Raw genomic sequence first — 17,062 nt, 5'->3', positions numbered from 1 at the left:
TCCTAACATCCTAAACAGAAGCTGATTCTTTGTTTACAAGAGTTTTTTCTCACAAGATGATGGAAGAAATTATCCATCTTTTTCTGGGTCTCAGGAGGACTTTATTCAATATGCAAAACAGTTTATTTCAGTGTCACTAGATTAATCAGCAGTCTGAGTTGTGAGATAATTCTGCACATTTAGGTCAGTTGAGGGAGGCTATATGTGTGTGTGTGTGTGTGTGTGTGTGTGTGTGTGTGTGTGTGTGTGTGTGTGTGTGTGTGTGTGTGTGCTTTGAGATTGTCTGCTCAGCTGACTCTTGAACTCTGTACTTTTCTACATGCAGCCAGGAGCTATGGGAGACGTCGAGGTAAACTTTCTACAACGTGCCTGTTTCCTTGTGGCTTCTTGTGGCAGCATGCGTTATTGCTTGAGTGGAAAACCAAACTGAGGCTTTTTGGTCGGAAACAAGAGCCGTGTCTGTCAGCGTCTCGTGTGAATTTTGCCCAGTGAACTATTTTGGCTATCAAAAATTCTTTACAAGTTGTGTTGTGTGAATATTCAGTCATGCATTCATTCAAAGGTTTCCTGATTGGTTACTATATTTTAAATCTGTGTGGCTGTTGAGCATCTGCTCCCAAGAATCATTAAGAAATAAAATACTTAAAATATGTCAGTGGGCAAATGATTTGTGAATGAATTGAAATCTTAAGGCTTCTCATTATGGATGTTTTATTTGATATTATTTGAATCTCTTTATAGATACTCGTACTTCAAAATGCTCTTCTTCAAAGACCTGCTATTTCATAGTGGTACTTTCTTTAATTTCACTTGATATTGTTATTTCAGACGATCATTTTTGTATATAAGGTACCATCGCATACTACTAGAGTTTGGCCACTGGGCTTCTTTAGCTAAAGAAAAAAATAGTACTAGATAGAGGTGGGGAAAAAAATCAATTGATGTAAAAATCGAGATTCTTCTCTTCAAAGATTGATTCATAACTTCCAAAAATCTTTTTTCTTTCTTTCTTTTTGGCTAATCAGTCACTCCCTGCTAAGTGCTAAGGCTAACTATTTAGCTCAGTAGTATGCCAAATAGAGCAACAAGAAATTCAGTCAGTCTCACAGATGACTGGAGTAGATCCTGAAGTATGTACCAATTAAAAAATAGACTTTGAATCATGAATTGTTTTGAATGGAAAATCGATTCTGAATCGAATTGTGACCCCAAGAATCGAAATCGAATCGTGAGACACCCAAAGATTCCCAGCCCTCGTACTAGACCTCATGAGGCTGGAGCTTTGTTACGGTGCTGTAGAGGTAAAAATGCTCATGTCATTCTGAATCAACCAACAAGAACTAAGATCTTAACTAATAAATAAAAAAAACAAGTGGGTTACATAAGTAGAATAAAAATGTACTAAACTGTTGAAGAGTATTTTGAATATGAATCTATTTCTTTGTATGACTTTTTTTCATTTTGTACACTTTTGGCTTCCATAATGCTGAGTAATGTTTTTAACAGTTTTGTTCCACACAGCCTGTACCCAGCCTCCACGCTTGCTTTTTCCCACGCACACATGACCCCTCACATTAATCTGCTTCTTTGTCTCACAGTCACTCCGTGTAAAACTGTAATAAAAGTAAAAACATGACTGCCCTCTGGTTGTGTCCTTGTCATCGCAGTGATTTCTAAATCCATAAAGAACGAGACAGATGAGTGATGGGACTGCTGTAGATATGTCTGTGATGTGTGTTTTAATGTGTTGATAGTATGAATGCCTGGTATTGGTTGAAGTCTTAACCCTCTTTTTTCCCCCTCCATCAGGCCGCTCCTCGCTCTTCCCCATTGATGACCATCTCCTCGACGACGGCCACGGCAACCAGGGTGTCCCAGGAGTCCTCGGCTCCCCTAACTGTTACCCCCACCAAAACGGGGAGCGCATCGAGCGCTTCTCTCGTAAGGTGTTTGTGGGAGGTTTGCCCCCTGACATAGATGAAGGTGAGGACTAATACGAACACTTTCACACTGTCTTGCATTACTCCGTGAGCCCTTTGCTTCTTCTATTCTAGAAATCTCCTCACTTTCTCATCATCTGTCTTTTTGTTTGCACTTCCTCCTCAGATGAAATAACCTCAAGCTTTCGTCGCTTCGGTCACCTGGTGGTGGACTGGCCTCATAAAGCAGAGAGCAAATCCTACTTTCCACCCAAAGGTAATGTCAAAAGCAGCCAGACTCCATGATTTATGTCAGCTAGTCTTCATTTAGAATGAGCTTAGACACTGTGAAGCTCGAATGCTAACAAGTAAGACATCATTTGATGATGCTTAGAGAGGCAGAATTTGTTTATAAGGCAAAATCATTTTTGTTCAGTCAGAAATAGACTTTAAAGATCTATTCAAAGTAACCTGATTCCATTGACAAAAACAATCACAGCACAGAACACCAGACTTGAGTCAGCTTCTTCAGTGACTACTGACCTTGGATGTTATGAATTTTCAGTCTGGATGCAACACAATATTTGTAAGGATGAGAAGCACAAAAGCTAACAGATTCAAGCAGCAGTTTGTCGGGAACCCCTGTGTTCTTTGAGGTATAATTATTGTTATGTCAATTAAGTCTGGAGGCCCCCTCAGGGTCTATATTTGAAGGAACTGTTTCTGTTAATGTTTGACATTTAGACCAAAAGTCAGATCCTGTCAGTGGCAAAATTAAAAACACTTTAAAGGGTAGTACAGCCATTACAGCCCGCTTTGTGTCTGCCTGCTTAAACAGTTCACAGTTAAGAGGTGAATTATGTATTACCACTACATCCTGTATTGAAACAGGGGAATATAAAGGTGTGTCTGAGGATGAAAGAATCTGTGAATACTGTGAGCTGAATGAAGTGGAAAATGTCCTCTGTATCACCATGTAGGATAAATCATGTTTCAAAAAGTTCATGTTCCTGAATTAGACCTGATTCATGTGGAGAGCGCTCCTTTACTTAAATCTCTCTTTGATAACGTTTACTTTGTCTGAATAGAGAGAAAAGTGATTTACAACACATTACTCAAACTCTATTTATTATGAAAAGACCCTAACCCTAACCCATGAACTGAATCTAATAGAAACTGTTTGGAAGTGATGAAGTTGATTTATTTATTTTGTTAATTCATAAATGTGTATTGTGCCTCTTGTGTAATTATTTATTCTATTTTTTTTTTTTTTGTTGGGGGGGGGGGGTCATGTTAATGGTGCTGTTTATTGGCTAAATGAACATCTGATTGATTTTCAACTAATGTGTCTGAATAATTCCATGTGGGATGGGTTTTTATTAAATTTAATATTAATCAATCAATCCATTCAATTATTCATTCAAAGGAGAATTTCCTAAACTTTTTGTACCATTCAGAATCTGGACATTGAACCTGTGGATGTGTGTCTGTTTTTCCAGGCTATGCGTTCCTGCTGTTCCAGGAGGAGACGTCTGTGCAGGCTCTGATTGAAGCCTGCATGGAGGAGGACGGGAAGCTCTACCTGTGTGTCTCCAGTCCCACCATCAAGGATAAACCTGTGAGTTTATCAGCTTAGTGCTGTCATTTAAGTGTGATTATTAAATGTATTATTATGATTATTAAACAAGACAAGGAGTGGATTTTAGAGCTGAATTTTACTCTGACTGCAGGTGCAAATTCGACCCTGGAACCTGAGCGACAGTGACTTTGTGATGGACGGATCTCAGCCCCTTGATCCCCGCAAGACCATCTTTGTGGGAGGCGTCCCTCGCCCCCTGAGAGCAAGTAATTACACCAACTTTATTTTACTTCAGGCTATTTGATGGATGAACTATTTATTCAGACCTCAAACACTTCTTTCTTCCTTAGTGTCACTTCCTTCTGCATCTGGTTCTTTGTCCTGTCACTCATCAAAATGTATTTGAACCCTCTTTGCAGTTGAGCTGGCCATGATTATGGATCGTCTGTATGGTGGAGTGTGCTACGCAGGAATTGACACAGATCCAGAACTGAAGTATCCCAAGGGGGCGGGGCGAGTGGCCTTCTCCAATCAGCAGAGTTACATCGCTGCCATCAGCGCCAGATTCGTCCAGCTGCAGCACGGAGACATTGACAAGCGGGTACAGCCTTCCCCTTCATTTACATAACTCAAGTTCACTGTTATACGTATATGTGGCGTATATGACTTAAAGTTCAGTAGGATGTGTCATTTACATCGATGACCTTCCCTTTGTTTCGCCTATTTAATTCAAATGCTCCAATAGCAGCTCAGATCTTGTTATGCTTGGTGAGACATGTTAGGCTGGAGAATGTAAACTACATTTTGAAGATTGATGAAGACTTATTAAGGGAAAATACTGGATGAGGACTTTTCACACAACAATAATAAGGGATAAAAAGCTGTGTTGATGTTTAAACCCATCAGGCATCATCTGACAAATACACATCATCCAAAGAGCTTACAGTGTTTGATCAAAGACTTTTAGCCTTTAGACTTTTTTTGTCTGTGCATTAAAATGTTTACAGTCCAACTCAAAAAGAAGTCAGAGTTGATGGAAGTAATCAAAGACTTCATCGTCTGCTGCCCTCTCATTCAGATGTCTGATTATAGAAGTTAACTGGTTGTAAGATGATTGAAGCTGTGCACAGGAATTGCGTCCCTTTTGCTCTTCACTTCAAACTGACTGTTTTACTGAATACAACAAAAACATACAAAAAAAAAGTAGGACCGTTCTACTTCTGCTACAATCAGAAACCAGTAGGACTTTTAGTAAAATAATAAGACCCTGGCTCTTTGACACTCTCCCAATGTCTGAGGTCAGAGGGAAGTGAAATAATACAAATGCTGCTGCCTTTAAATGTGTTGAACTTAAGCATACATTATTCAAAGTTAACATTGTAACTGTTAACGATGGCAGTGAAACGCAAACCCTTAAAGAACCGAGTGAAGAGAAAGGGGAAAGAGTACAAATGACTCAGGACCACAAACAGCAGCAGCAGCCGATTCTAGGAGAGAAAACGGGTGAAAAGAGGAGGTCGATGTGGAAGTGTTGATGAAGCAAGCAAACTTCCAAGAGCATTTAGAACGAAAAAGGAAGGTTTCTGTTTTCAGCAACATTATGTTCCCAGTCTTTAATGTCCCCATAGAAATAGTTGAAAGGACATCTTAAATTGCAAAAAAGGTTTGTGTGTGTGTGTGTGTGTGTGTGCGTGTGTGTGCGCGTGTGTGTGTGTGTGTGTGTGTGTGTGTGTGTGTGTGTGTGTGTGTGTGTGTGTGTGTGTGTGTGTGTGTGTGTCTGTGCTATCAGCATCACGGCGGACAAAGCAGCTTGTTGCCATGGCGATTGAAATTTTATTAGGGCTGATTGAATCAGCTTTCCTCTCAGTCTGTGCTGCTATCAGCCTTTCATGAACACACACACATTAATCTGTGTTACTGTATGTACTCATTCATGTGTTCACTCTGTCTCTGTGTGTGTGTGTATGTGTGCAGGTGGAGGTGAAGCCCTACGTCCTGGATGATCAGCTGTGTGACGAATGTCAGGGTGCACGCTGCGGGGGGAAGTTTGCTCCCTTCTTCTGCGCTAACGTCACCTGTCTGCAGTACTACTGTGAGTTCTGCTGGGCCAACATCCACTCCCGCGCCGGACGAGAGTTTCACAAGCCGCTGGTCAAAGAGGGAGCCGACCGCCCGCGTCAGATCCACTTCCGCTGGAACTGAAGACCGCGGTCGAAGACACAGTCCGAGGGAAGGGAAAAAGAAACACTGGCTAAACAGGAAGAGCATCGCTCTGCCTCTCCCGCTCTCCTAAGCTATCAGTATAATCCAGTACGTAACACTATACAGTATATACTATATATATCGATATATCTTTTGTAGCAGCCAAACACCACAAGCCTCAGTTTTTCACCAAAACCCCCCGTCACATCTCAGGCTCTGACAACTCTACAACTCTTTTGTGGTACTTTCATCTTTTCTAAGAGGAGATTTAAAAAAAAAAAAAAAAAAGAGATTGATTTTTGTAGGTTTTTTTATTATTATTATTTTTGTATGTAAGATTTGAAGTAGATATGGGAATGTTTTTTGCATGGGGGCAGCTCGTCTGTCTGTTTGTCTGCTGCTATAGCCACCCCACAGTGCGTGCAGTGCACACTTGTTTCTTGGGAAAAACCTTGATTCTCTAAACGTTGACGCCTGCCCCAGGTCATTAACCAAAGGTAGCAACAAAAATAGCATAAAAATTGACACGTTTTTCTGCCGCAAAACAAACGGTTGTTTTTTAACGTTGCCATGGGCTCTTTCTTCTTTTTCGAGGGTTTATTATTAAAGAAAGATGATAGGGTGATTTCTGCGCTCGTACTGACCCCATTGAGTGATACCTCAAAACACTGAATCTGGTTTCAGCAACATTTATACCTAACAAGCTATTTTAGAAGCTTTGCTGCTATATATGAATATATATATGAATCATTGTGTAGGTATTATATTTAATGCCATTTATAAACCAGAAATCATGTGAAATGAAATGCAGTATGCACTCAACCACTAATGGCCCCCATTGCCATGGAAGGTGCATGTGATGACAATAGGTTAGCTACACAAATAGCATGCAGGATAGATGTGTGAGAGAGAAACAATTTAACCACTGAAATCATAAAATTAATTAAATTTAGTGAGTAGCATGACCATGTATTCAAAAATTGCCTACGAGGGAAAAAATCGGACAAATAAGTAAAAAAAAAAAAAAAGAACTATTTAAACTTGCATGCATTGATGTTTATCCGTTGTTTGATCCGTTTACATACTTAACGATTAAAAAAAAAAAAGTGATATTGGTTCTACTGTAGACTTAGCAGACGCCATCTTTCTGTAACGTGATGGCTCGTATGGCAAAAAAAAATCCTGTCGACAAGCAGAGTGGTGTTCAGTGGTTTGTGTTTGTGTCGTCCCCCCCCCCCCTCCCCTCCCCCGTGCTGTGTGACTGTTTTTTATCTTTAGACTGAGGCTCTAGTTTAGTAACCGACTGATGACGTCGTAGAGAATTCAAAACACCATAATGACTCTGCCTTCAACCCTTTCCTGTCTCTGTATAGTTCCAAAGATTCAATCTGATGTAGCGTTGCCCCGGCTGGACAGGTTCAAACTAAAGACTTGATCAGGTCGAAAAAGGAAAGGGAGATTGTTTTAAAACTTGGGCACAATTTTTTCATACGTTGGGCTTTAAATGTCTAAAGGTTCAAAATGGAGTTGCTCCAATAGATCGCTTTAGCTCACAGTCGTAACACTGGCTGTAATTGTTCAACTGAATCCTTGCATGCAGTTGAAGTGTGTCCACTCAAAGTTTCTGTTTCTGCCACCTTCTTCTAAGTTTCTGACAGCATGATATAAAGGATCCCTTCAGAGATAGACCTTTATTGAATAATGTTTTTAAAACACAGAAACAGACGCTACATTGTTCTCTTCAAATCAACCACACTCCATTGACAAAAAGTAGTAACTCAGGAGGTGCTGGTCTACTGCTGCCTCTGTCTTTGTGTGTCAGTGTGTGTCATTGTGCGTTATTGTGTAGTATCGGCTCTTACAATTTAAACACCAAAAGACACACAACAATAACACGGACAAACTGACTAAGTTTAGGCAGCAGCAGTTCAGCAAGTTGTACAAATTGAAATGAGTGGTTTTGTCAAGGAAGTCTGGTGGCTTTTAAAGTGAACAATGTGGCAGCTGTCATTCCATGAGATCCCATTTTATTATATCACAAAATATTCAGTCTCTGTTGGGAACATTTCCATCATTTTGTTAGTCACTTAGAATACCAGTGTGAGTCTGTCAGTGACTTAAACGAGCCCTTTCAGTGGATGTACTTTGGTCTGTCATTAAAGCCTGTTTTGCTGCTGTCGAGTCATTTAGACCTCAAACACACAAAATAGAGCCCGAGTTAGGAATTCCCAATTCCCTGAACTGCTTATTCTTTAAAGACTGGTTGATGGAGTCCAGGGAAACTCGACTAGAGTTCACCTACTGAACGACCTGAATATCAATGACACTTAATATAAAACTCTTCTTTTTTTTCTTTGTATCGTTTGTCTGTTGGATTTTCACCCTTGAACTTCTCTTAAAAAAAACTTTTTAGGGACAATCTTTTTTGTGCGGACGGTGACCCAGCCGTCCGTTTGGTACTGTAAACGTGCGTCGCTCTCGTGTCGTGGTGGTGTTTGTGCTCCACGGCGCCCCCCGCTGTGTGCTCCTCCGTGTCGATGTTCGGGCGTCAAAGTGTACTGTTACAAAAAACCTTAATGAAACTTATTTACTTAATAGTTGAGTCCAATTCGTCTGTGTCAACTACTTACCCATCACTGGCCCTACAGTATGTTTTTTATAATATATATTATGCACTACTTTTCTATATGCCCCCCCCCCCCTCCCGTTTTAACTCCTTATCCACCCCCCCTAAGTGATTTCAGTGCAGAAGCCTCCACCTATTTATAATTCTACAGATGATTTATTAAATTTTTATTTTTTCATGATTACTTATTTAAGATGTAGCGTGAAGCAGTGGTCTTAATTTATCTATATATTCTGTATGAGTAGAGCAGGAATCCAATATGTTCTAATATATTCTGATGTAGTCTGGATGTTGTGAGGACGGGGAGTCAGAGCGTGGAGATTACACACCCAGCTCCCGTCGTCCCCCCTCCCCTCCCCTCCCCCCCTGTGGCTTTACGTTCTCATGATGCGAACATGTTTGAATATCGTCACCTGTAACACTTGACTCGTGCTGTTTTATTGTGAGGTTCTATTTTCTATGTTGAACACTGTTACTTTGTCCTGTGCGTGTCTTTGTTTTTGTAAAAATCATATTTATTTCACTATTTTTGTAGACAAAAAAAAACAACTATTTGATTTTGATTGTATTTTTCTATTTAAATAGGACTATTATACAATTTATTCCCCCCCCCCCCCCCCCCCCCTTCTTGTGCTAATTACGCCCAAAAGTTCTGTTGGAAGACAAAGAGTCCCGTCATAAACATCAAAGTTTTTGATATCTTCTTCTTTTGATACACACTGATGACACATTTCATTTGAAGGAAGGAAACATGAAGGTTTTATTCTATTCTTGGAAGACACTTGAGATTCTCCCCTGTTGCATCGAGGCCTCGGCTGCCTGTCCTCGTAGATGCTCTGAAACTTGAATATAACACATTTTGAAAGGCTGACTAACCTCGAATCTGTGTTGTGATGTGCAATACTGTTTCTAATGTTTGTATAAAAGTAAGAACTACAGTGTAAACCTTTTTAATGCAGATTTATTTTTTTCATTGCATATTTTGCAGATTTCTGATCCACAGTGTCATTTTTTACTGTCAGAAAAATAAAACCCCGTTTTTTCATTGCAACTATTTTTAAATCCAGATATCTTTGTACTGATGTAAATGATTGTAGTTATTTTGGATAGTGTTTTGCTAACAAAAGGAGAGACTTTTTCATGCATATTTCTATTTCATTTCATCTTGTTTTATCCCACCTTTTGTTTCATTTAATAGTAGCAGATTTTCTTGGAATAATTTGTTTTCATATTTAAATGTCATTGGTATTATTTTGTATTTTTATGTGGAAATACACTATATATAAATTTAAAATGCTAATTGCTAAGATATTATTTGAAGTTTAATTATTTTTAAAGCTAAATATTTGTAATTTTATTGTTAAAGTGACTAATTTCTAAATCAGAGTTTGTGTATAGATTCACAAAAAAAGTGGTTTATGAGGTGTTTGGATTGTAATTATTACTGAATGGTTCTTTGATATGCAAATGAATATCATGTTTATTTTTATTTTTGTTGGTTTTGTATTTAAATGGGGTGTTGATTACAATCTTTTTTTTTTCTTTCACTTCCTGAATAAAGACCCATTCTGTTTGGACACAACGTGGCTGCTGCTGCTGCTTGAATATGAAGGAAACCCATTTCAATCTGGGAAGAATAACACAAAAACCAGACGATTTAGTGACAATAATCCTTCAGTATTTATGTCTACAAATCGTCACATACTTCACAAGTTCAGCTTCCTCTTCTTCTGCTCTGCTTATGAGCAATGCGTGTGATTCAATCATCGGACAGAGAACAGATCAGTGACAACACAGACACTGAATTTCAATGATTCTTAACTAACTCATTGAAGGTTTTTGGGATGTGAAGCAGATTTTAACAAATGCCACAGAAAAAAAAATGTCAAACCCAAGAAGAACGGCCATATTTATGTTTTGAGCCTTGCAGCAATAAGGACTTAAAGTTTGAGTCACTAATAGTAGCTAATTTATTAATACAACTATAGAAATTTAGTTTTATTTTACCTTTATTTTACCAGGAAGTCCCATTGAGATTAAACGTCTCTTTTACAAGAGAGATCTGCAGGAAGCAACCAAACACGATCACAAACACATTAAAACCCAACTTAAACAACACAACACTGAGAATCACACAATGTAACACAGATATCTAAATACACTTCATAAGAAATACAAACACCTACTTTACATTCTTTATATGTGTGCGTCTAATATTGTAGTTGAATTAGCACTGTCTCCAACAACGAGTGGCAATACAAAACTGGGACTTTGTGTTTTATTCCTTTGGATCAGTGGTTCTCAACTGGTCTACATTCAGGACTGTGACGTCACTGACTGCAGGCAGTGCACACACCTATGACACACACCTATGACACACACACACACACACACACACACACACACACACACACACACACACACACACACACACTCTGCCAGTTCTCCTAATCAGAATCAGAATCAGCTTTATATGCTTACACACACAAGGAATTTAACTTCACTCAGTAAATCATGACAGCATCCTCCTCTCCATGTCCTTTTCATAGCGCGACCCAGGGTGCACACTTCCACATTCATTAAAATGACTTGATAACGCTCTTACCTGCTGGTGTGTTTCATATGTGCTCCACTGTGTCCCGTTTGTGTGCCAAACAAATATAAATAAATCTTAAACAAATACGTAGGCTTAAATACTAAGCTGATAATTCATTATTTTAATATTGAAGACAGATTTTCCATATGGTATCTATAATATATATCCATATGTGGAAAGGAAATAATCCAAGAACTCCTCTGGCACACATCCACACATCAGTTCTGATAAGGGATGGTTGTGAGGAATATTTGCATGTGAAACACAGAGGTCAACAAGACACAAATGACTTCTGCCACTGATAAATCTGATTTCAAAGAGCACATCATTTTCCAACAGGATCCAAGCTGCTGACTTTACACATATTTAAACAATCTGCATGCATGACATAATGTGGCTGAGTTGGTGTGCACACACTGTGCTTGGCTGCATGCTAGTTGTTTGACTTTGGGAAGTTTATGAAGCAGGGAAAAGGGAGTGGAGAGAGGGGGAGGGATTGAGGGAGTGCATCTTGCAGCTTCTGCATTACAAGAGGCTGTCAGCGGCACCACAGCTGAGCGAGGCACGAAGACGTCTGAGAGCAACGGAAGAACAGGGACGAAGAAGATGTTAACCCAGGAGTCAAATCATCATAAAGACTGGAATCTGTGCAGAGAGGACGAGGACACAAGGCAGTGATAACTGTGATCAGTTTTGGAGATGAACAGCTGCAAACAGAGGGGTAAGAACACTGATCACACAGCTGCAACTGTAATCCCTGCTGTATTTTTATAGACCGGCACAAAACATTCTTATTCACAGTATTACAAAAAGTGATGCACAACTGTTGAATTTCCTTATCACATGAAGAAGAAATACTTTGAATTACTTTGCCAATACCCGTCAGTGTTTGTGTACACTTCAGCCCATGATTAGGCATGACTCTAAATATATGTGCATATATTTATCTACATTTTTATGATAGTCAATGATCCTGCTTACAGAAGATGAAAAAGAAAAAATGATTTCTTTTGAAATGCATATTGCACTGAGTGACTTATTGCACCGGGGACTTTTGTGAGCCTTGTGCCTGACATGAATTAGAAACACCTAGAGGCCATCTCAGAGGCTGCCATTGCTTAAAGTGGACACAGACATTTTTCAGTGAAGAAGGGCCGAACACAGTTATCCACTAATGCACCACCTGTTCACTGGCAAAAGGGGGATTTCTTTTTGCAGAGGTTCTATTGCGACAGAATTCCAAGTCGATTTGTAATAATTTTAATGTTTGAGTGCATTTATTGCATTGCATTTGTTGTTTGTCCTCATGCACACGTCTGTGTAAAAAGAGCACCATTTCTTAATAATAGCGACTTTACTGATGCTTACATCATTGCTGCAGTCAGAGCAGAAAAGGCGGGCGGGGTTTCCTCTCCCCCAGGACCTCACACTGGCTCTGTGACCAGTTCACTAGCCTTTAAAAATCAAAAACATGCAACATAAGTGGAGCAGAGGGACTGTGCGTTTCCCAGAACAGGCTCAGCTTGTTCATGTCTATGTGTGTGTGTGTGAGTCCGTCCGTTTATTGTCTCGTAGTAAGCACATTATTTGTCTGACGTGCTGGCATCTCTCACTGCCAGACAAACTAAATGTGTAATGGCAAAGAAATCATGTTGCAACAAAGACACACAGTTATTTTTTTTAAGACAGACAGAGTGGTGATCTTCCTCTGAAAACCTTCACACACATGTTCCGACGCCCCATCAGCCACGGACAGCAGGCCGAAAGAGCAGATGCACAACTCACATTCTCACGCCCACATGGGGCAAATATGCAAAGAACAAACATGTGTGTATTAATCAGATCGACTAATCCCATTGTCAAGTTTTAATCGATGTCATTCTGAAGGAATCTGGAAACATCTGAAATGTTTTTCCAGGTGGATCTTCTTACACAACCTCTGCTGGATCTTTATCTCTGTTTCTCTACTTTTGACCTCATTATTATTTCCTGTAGGGTTATATGTTGAGATCCTGTAGTGTTTCTGTCTGTTCAAGTGCTCCATGATTATGTTCCCCTGACACAGATTGTGCTGGATGTTATGTCATAACATGGGAATGTTTTGGAACAGAGACAAGGTTTTAGTTTGAAGTCTCTCACATGTGAGCCTGTGGTGGATGAGAACATCAGCGCGAGACAGTAACATCCAGATTGCTTCTCATTATAAGAGTCGGTTCTGATCTCATGCTGTACTGGATCACAGATGTGTTTTTCACAACTCCACTCTAAGTGTTTAATTGCATCATGAAACTGATTACAGGCTTCCACTTCTAATCAGAACCTCTGGCAGCACAAAAACTCACACCTGAAAACACAAAATGTTTTGTTCAATTTGAGCAGAAATAATCCTGACATTTGTTTTCATCACATCAGAGAGCCGCCGTAGATGTTCTCTTAATGCTGCTGTTTGTATATTTCCAGATGTGAAGATGTGGACATTGATGGGAGTAGTGTGTCTGTGCCACTGTGTCTTTGGACAGCTGTTTGACAACAAAATGAAAGGAGCGCCTCGTCTGATCTGCAGCGTCCCCGGATCACCCGGCCCACCTGGCAAACCGGGCCACAGCGGGCCTCCGGGAGCAGATGGGAATGTGGGTATCCCGGGAAGAGATGGCAGAGATGGCAGGAAGGGTGAAAAGGGAGAAAAGGGAGAAGAAGGTATAATATAAAAACATAACATGTGCCGATAAAATTCTACTACCACTCTGTGCCAGGGTAAAGCTGGCACTGAAAAGTTTCCCTACCTGGCATCTGTGCAGGACTCATATGTGGCGTCCAGACGATGAACAGAATCCCACAGAAAAATGTATTGCCATTAATATCACGGTTATGAAATACAGGAGTTGTTTAGATTAGCACCCACTGCAGGCCTTAAGGTAAATCTCAAATCAGTGTAAACAGGCCTTTAAGCATCTGACTCCCACACACTATCATGGTCGTTTAAGAAAGAAGGACACTAGACACCATATCATGTCAAAATACACTTAACACAAAGGTGTGCCTAAATGAAGCATCATGCTCGCAGCTGTATAATTATTGTGTACCTGTACATTTTTCATTATTAACATTCATTTGTGATAAGTATAAAAGTATCACGATACAAAAGTTAGTTTAACCAAATAATCAAATTCACAAAAGGCATTTCATGAGTGCTGATATTTGAGTCTCATGCAGTTACAGTTCATTAAGATTACAGCAGAAGGATTTTTGTCTTCATTAAAACATATGACCCCTCAGAATCACATTAGTTTAATTTCACTATCTGCATAATAACTATAAATATACAGATGTACATAAAACAATGTAGCTCTTCTTTGGTAACCATGGAGACAAACAGCACAGAGTAGTTGTTGACCACTATTGGCCACTTGTTTAATAAGTGCTGTATTAAAACAATACTGAATATCAGCCTCTTGCCTACGACCCAATCACAGCAGTGCTGATATTCAGAACATCATTCCCACTTTGATATAGCTTAATTAGCCTAAATGTAGTTTTAAAATCATCTCATGCAAGAAAAAAAATCAACATTGCAGTTTTGTAATAACACTTACAAATATTTTTTTACACTTTAACTTTTTCTTTTTTTTTACACTAAAATGTTTTATTATTTTTTCAACAGAAAAACACCTAGCACCTTATCTATTGATCTGTCAAATATTGTCTCCTACACTTTAACTTTTTCATGAGCATAAAAAAGATGATGTCCAAAGTATTATAGGTTCTTCCTATACGCCTTCCTACATTTTCCACAAATTTCACAAAGATGTTTCCAGTAGCCGACCTCGTTGAGATAACAAAGTACATTTACTGGCTTTTTTATGATCTTTCAACCATATGTGGGCTGCTCTCTACCATCCAAAAACAAACTTTAGAATATTATTCATTTAGTAATTCATTTTCTGTTCATTTATTTCCTTTGTTCTTTCTGTTACTTTGTTATTTTCTTCAACATATCTTTATGCATTTCTTCTTCATTATGTTAATGATCAAACAATCATCCAAATAATCAAATATACAGAAAGGAGAATCTTGTAAGGAAGATAACTAATAATAAAATAAAACAAAAGTAAATTAATAGAAAGAAAGAAATATTGAAACAGAAATGTCTATTAGGATCAGATTGTATCAATTAAAGTGTGGCCAAATATTTTAATTTTTTTCCGTCCTCCATATCTCACAACAGTAACCCACACAACCAATTAGTGATGACCCGTTCCCAAACTTTGTAAAAACCTCCATGGCACTGCAGGAGCACACTGACCATCAAAAATACTTTTTGAGTCATGCAAACATTTCAAAAGTCCTACAGGTAAAGGTGCCATAAAGTTATACAAAATATTTGACAAGAATGGATGGGTTCATTTCATGTGTGCAGTCTGAAGTATAAGAAATCTGTCAGTGAAAAATAAACTTTGGCACCTTTAGTTTTCCATTATGTGTGGAAGCAGTAATTCAGCCAAACACCTTCATAGACATAAAACTACATCGAATATCCAACTGTCTTTGCCTTGACATACAGTGATTCACAGTGTCTCCTAGCTACAGAGTATTTACGCTGTAGTGGGCTGGTTATAAGAAAGTGTGAATGAATCAAGCAAAAATGTGCTTTCAAAAGTCAAGTGGCTTCGCTCCAAGGTTGACTTAATGCATGACATTGGGTGGGGTTTAATGTTTCCATTGACAGCTCATTTAAAGTGAGAAACTGACACACAAACAAAAGGAAGAGAACTGGCAAAATTAATATACTCTGGGCAGAAATGTCAATTCAATGATCTTTCTGTTCCAGGGTTAAAGGGCAGAGTTGGCCCAACAGGTAAAATTGGAGCTCGAGGTGAGCGTGGCCCTGCAGGTAAAAGAGGCCCCACAGGAGAGAATGGAGACGTGGGATTGCTTGGTCCTGCTGGTCGTGAAGGAGATAAGGGAGACAAAGGTGCACGAGGGACGCCTGGAACTGCAGGAACCTGCAAGTGTGGCAGCCTGCTGCCTAAATCTGCCTTCTCTGTGGGGATTACCAGCAGCTACCCTGCAGAGAAAACTCCCATCAAGTTCAACAAGGTGCTGTTTAATGAGGGCGGGCACTACAACCCACAGACAGGGAAGTACATCTGTGCATACCCAGGCATTTATTACTTCTCCTATGACATTACACTGGCCAACAAACACCTGGCCATCGGTCTGGTTCAGAACGGTCAGTATCGCATCAAAACCTTCGATGCCAACACGGGGAATCATGATGTAGCATCAGGGTCCACTGTGATGTACCTCAACCCAGAGGATGAGGTGTGGTTGGAGATCTTCTTCAAAGACCAGAATGGTTTGTTTGCAGACCCGGGCTGGGCTGACAGCTTATTCTCTGGCTTCCTTCTTTATGCAGATTCTAACTACTTTGACACACTGGCAGATGACTATTCATAGATCCTGGAAAGCACATAACAGACACTTTGGGTCAAAGTTGTTTTATTACACAAAGGTCAAACTCTATTTTTGTACAAGTGTTTGTACTGCTGTATAATATATTATTACTGTAGAGACATATCTACTGATTTGAAATAGTATTGTTTTATTAGCTTAATAGGTCTCTGATTTAAATGCAAGATCGATTATAATAAATAATAAATATTGTTGACACAATTGGAGCTTGTTTTGATCTGTTCTCCTGTACAACATTGCGAGAGTAAATCATTAGTTTATTTTATTTTTATGTAGACTATTTAACCTTATTTAGCCAGAAGAAAACTCAATGAAAGGTAGATTACCAAGACAGGCAGAAGCACAGTACACAAAGTTTCTGAGAAACAACAACCAGCCAAATATACAAACATAATACAAGCTTCAAAATACAAAACATGAAATAATAATAATGAAAATAATAATTGATGTGTGATATAATAATAGTTCTAATTGGTTGATACTTTTTACTGTTTTATTGATCTATGTGTTTAATTTTTGTTTGGGTCTTTTTTATCTGTTTATTTGCTTTATTTATGTGTTTTATCATTTGTGTATCTTTGCATTCGTTTCTACTTTCTTGCCTTGTTTTAATTGTAAAGCCCGTTGAGACTTATCTATGAAATATAAATAAGGTATTATCATCATAA

The 17,062-nt window shown here is 39.0% G+C and overlaps 2 protein-coding genes across 4 annotated transcripts in view; both read left to right on the top strand.

The window, feature by feature from the left end:
- Positions 1-9,908, top strand: part of cpeb2 (cytoplasmic polyadenylation element binding protein 2) — a 25,905-nt gene extending 15,997 nt beyond the window's left edge. For 2 of the 3 annotated variants that reach the window (XM_061029536.1, XM_061029546.1), the window contains 7 exons: positions 326-349; positions 1,810-1,983; positions 2,107-2,196; positions 3,419-3,537; positions 3,650-3,764; positions 3,918-4,099; positions 5,473-9,908. In XM_061029536.1, coding sequence (XP_060885519.1) covers positions 326-349; positions 1,810-1,983; positions 2,107-2,196; positions 3,419-3,537; positions 3,650-3,764; positions 3,918-4,099; positions 5,473-5,700 — 932 coding nt within the window. In that variant the 3' untranslated portion in view covers positions 5,701-9,908. The remainder of the gene's footprint in view (positions 1-325; positions 350-1,809; positions 1,984-2,106; positions 2,197-3,418; positions 3,538-3,649; positions 3,765-3,917; positions 4,100-5,472) is intronic. The other variant, XM_061029553.1, reaches the window with a different exon arrangement.
- A 1,533-nt stretch (positions 9,909-11,441) lies between these two features.
- On the top strand, positions 11,442-16,595 carry LOC132956214 (complement C1q tumor necrosis factor-related protein 7). Its single transcript, XM_061029525.1, has 3 exons — positions 11,442-11,643; positions 13,383-13,619; positions 15,751-16,595. The coding sequence occupies exons 1-3, from the start codon at positions 11,622-11,624 to the stop codon at positions 16,377-16,379; spliced, it is 888 nt and encodes a 295-aa protein (XP_060885508.1). The 5' UTR covers positions 11,442-11,621; the 3' UTR covers positions 16,380-16,595.
- The last annotated feature ends 467 nt before the right edge of the window (positions 16,596-17,062 follow it).

The sequence above is a fragment of the Labrus mixtus genome, chromosome 3 (assembly GCF_963584025.1).
Source record: "Labrus mixtus chromosome 3, fLabMix1.1, whole genome shotgun sequence".
Classification (NCBI taxonomy): domain Eukaryota; kingdom Metazoa; phylum Chordata; class Actinopteri; order Labriformes; family Labridae; genus Labrus; species Labrus mixtus.
Note: the sequence above shows the minus strand (reverse complement) of the source record. Positions and strands in the feature narration are given on the sequence as shown.

Bases quoted from the DNA above. Each gene is read 5' to 3' on its own strand.
- LOC132956214 (XM_061029525.1), top strand. From the start codon at position 11,622: ATGAACAGCTGCAAACAGAGGG. The intron at 11,644-13,382 runs GTAAGAACACTG...GTATATTTCCAG, and splicing joins GAACAGCTGCAAACAGAGGG to ATGTGAAGATGTGGACATTG. The intron at 13,620-15,750 runs GTATAATATAAA...TTTCTGTTCCAG, and splicing joins GGGAGAAAAGGGAGAAGAAG to GGTTAAAGGGCAGAGTTGGC.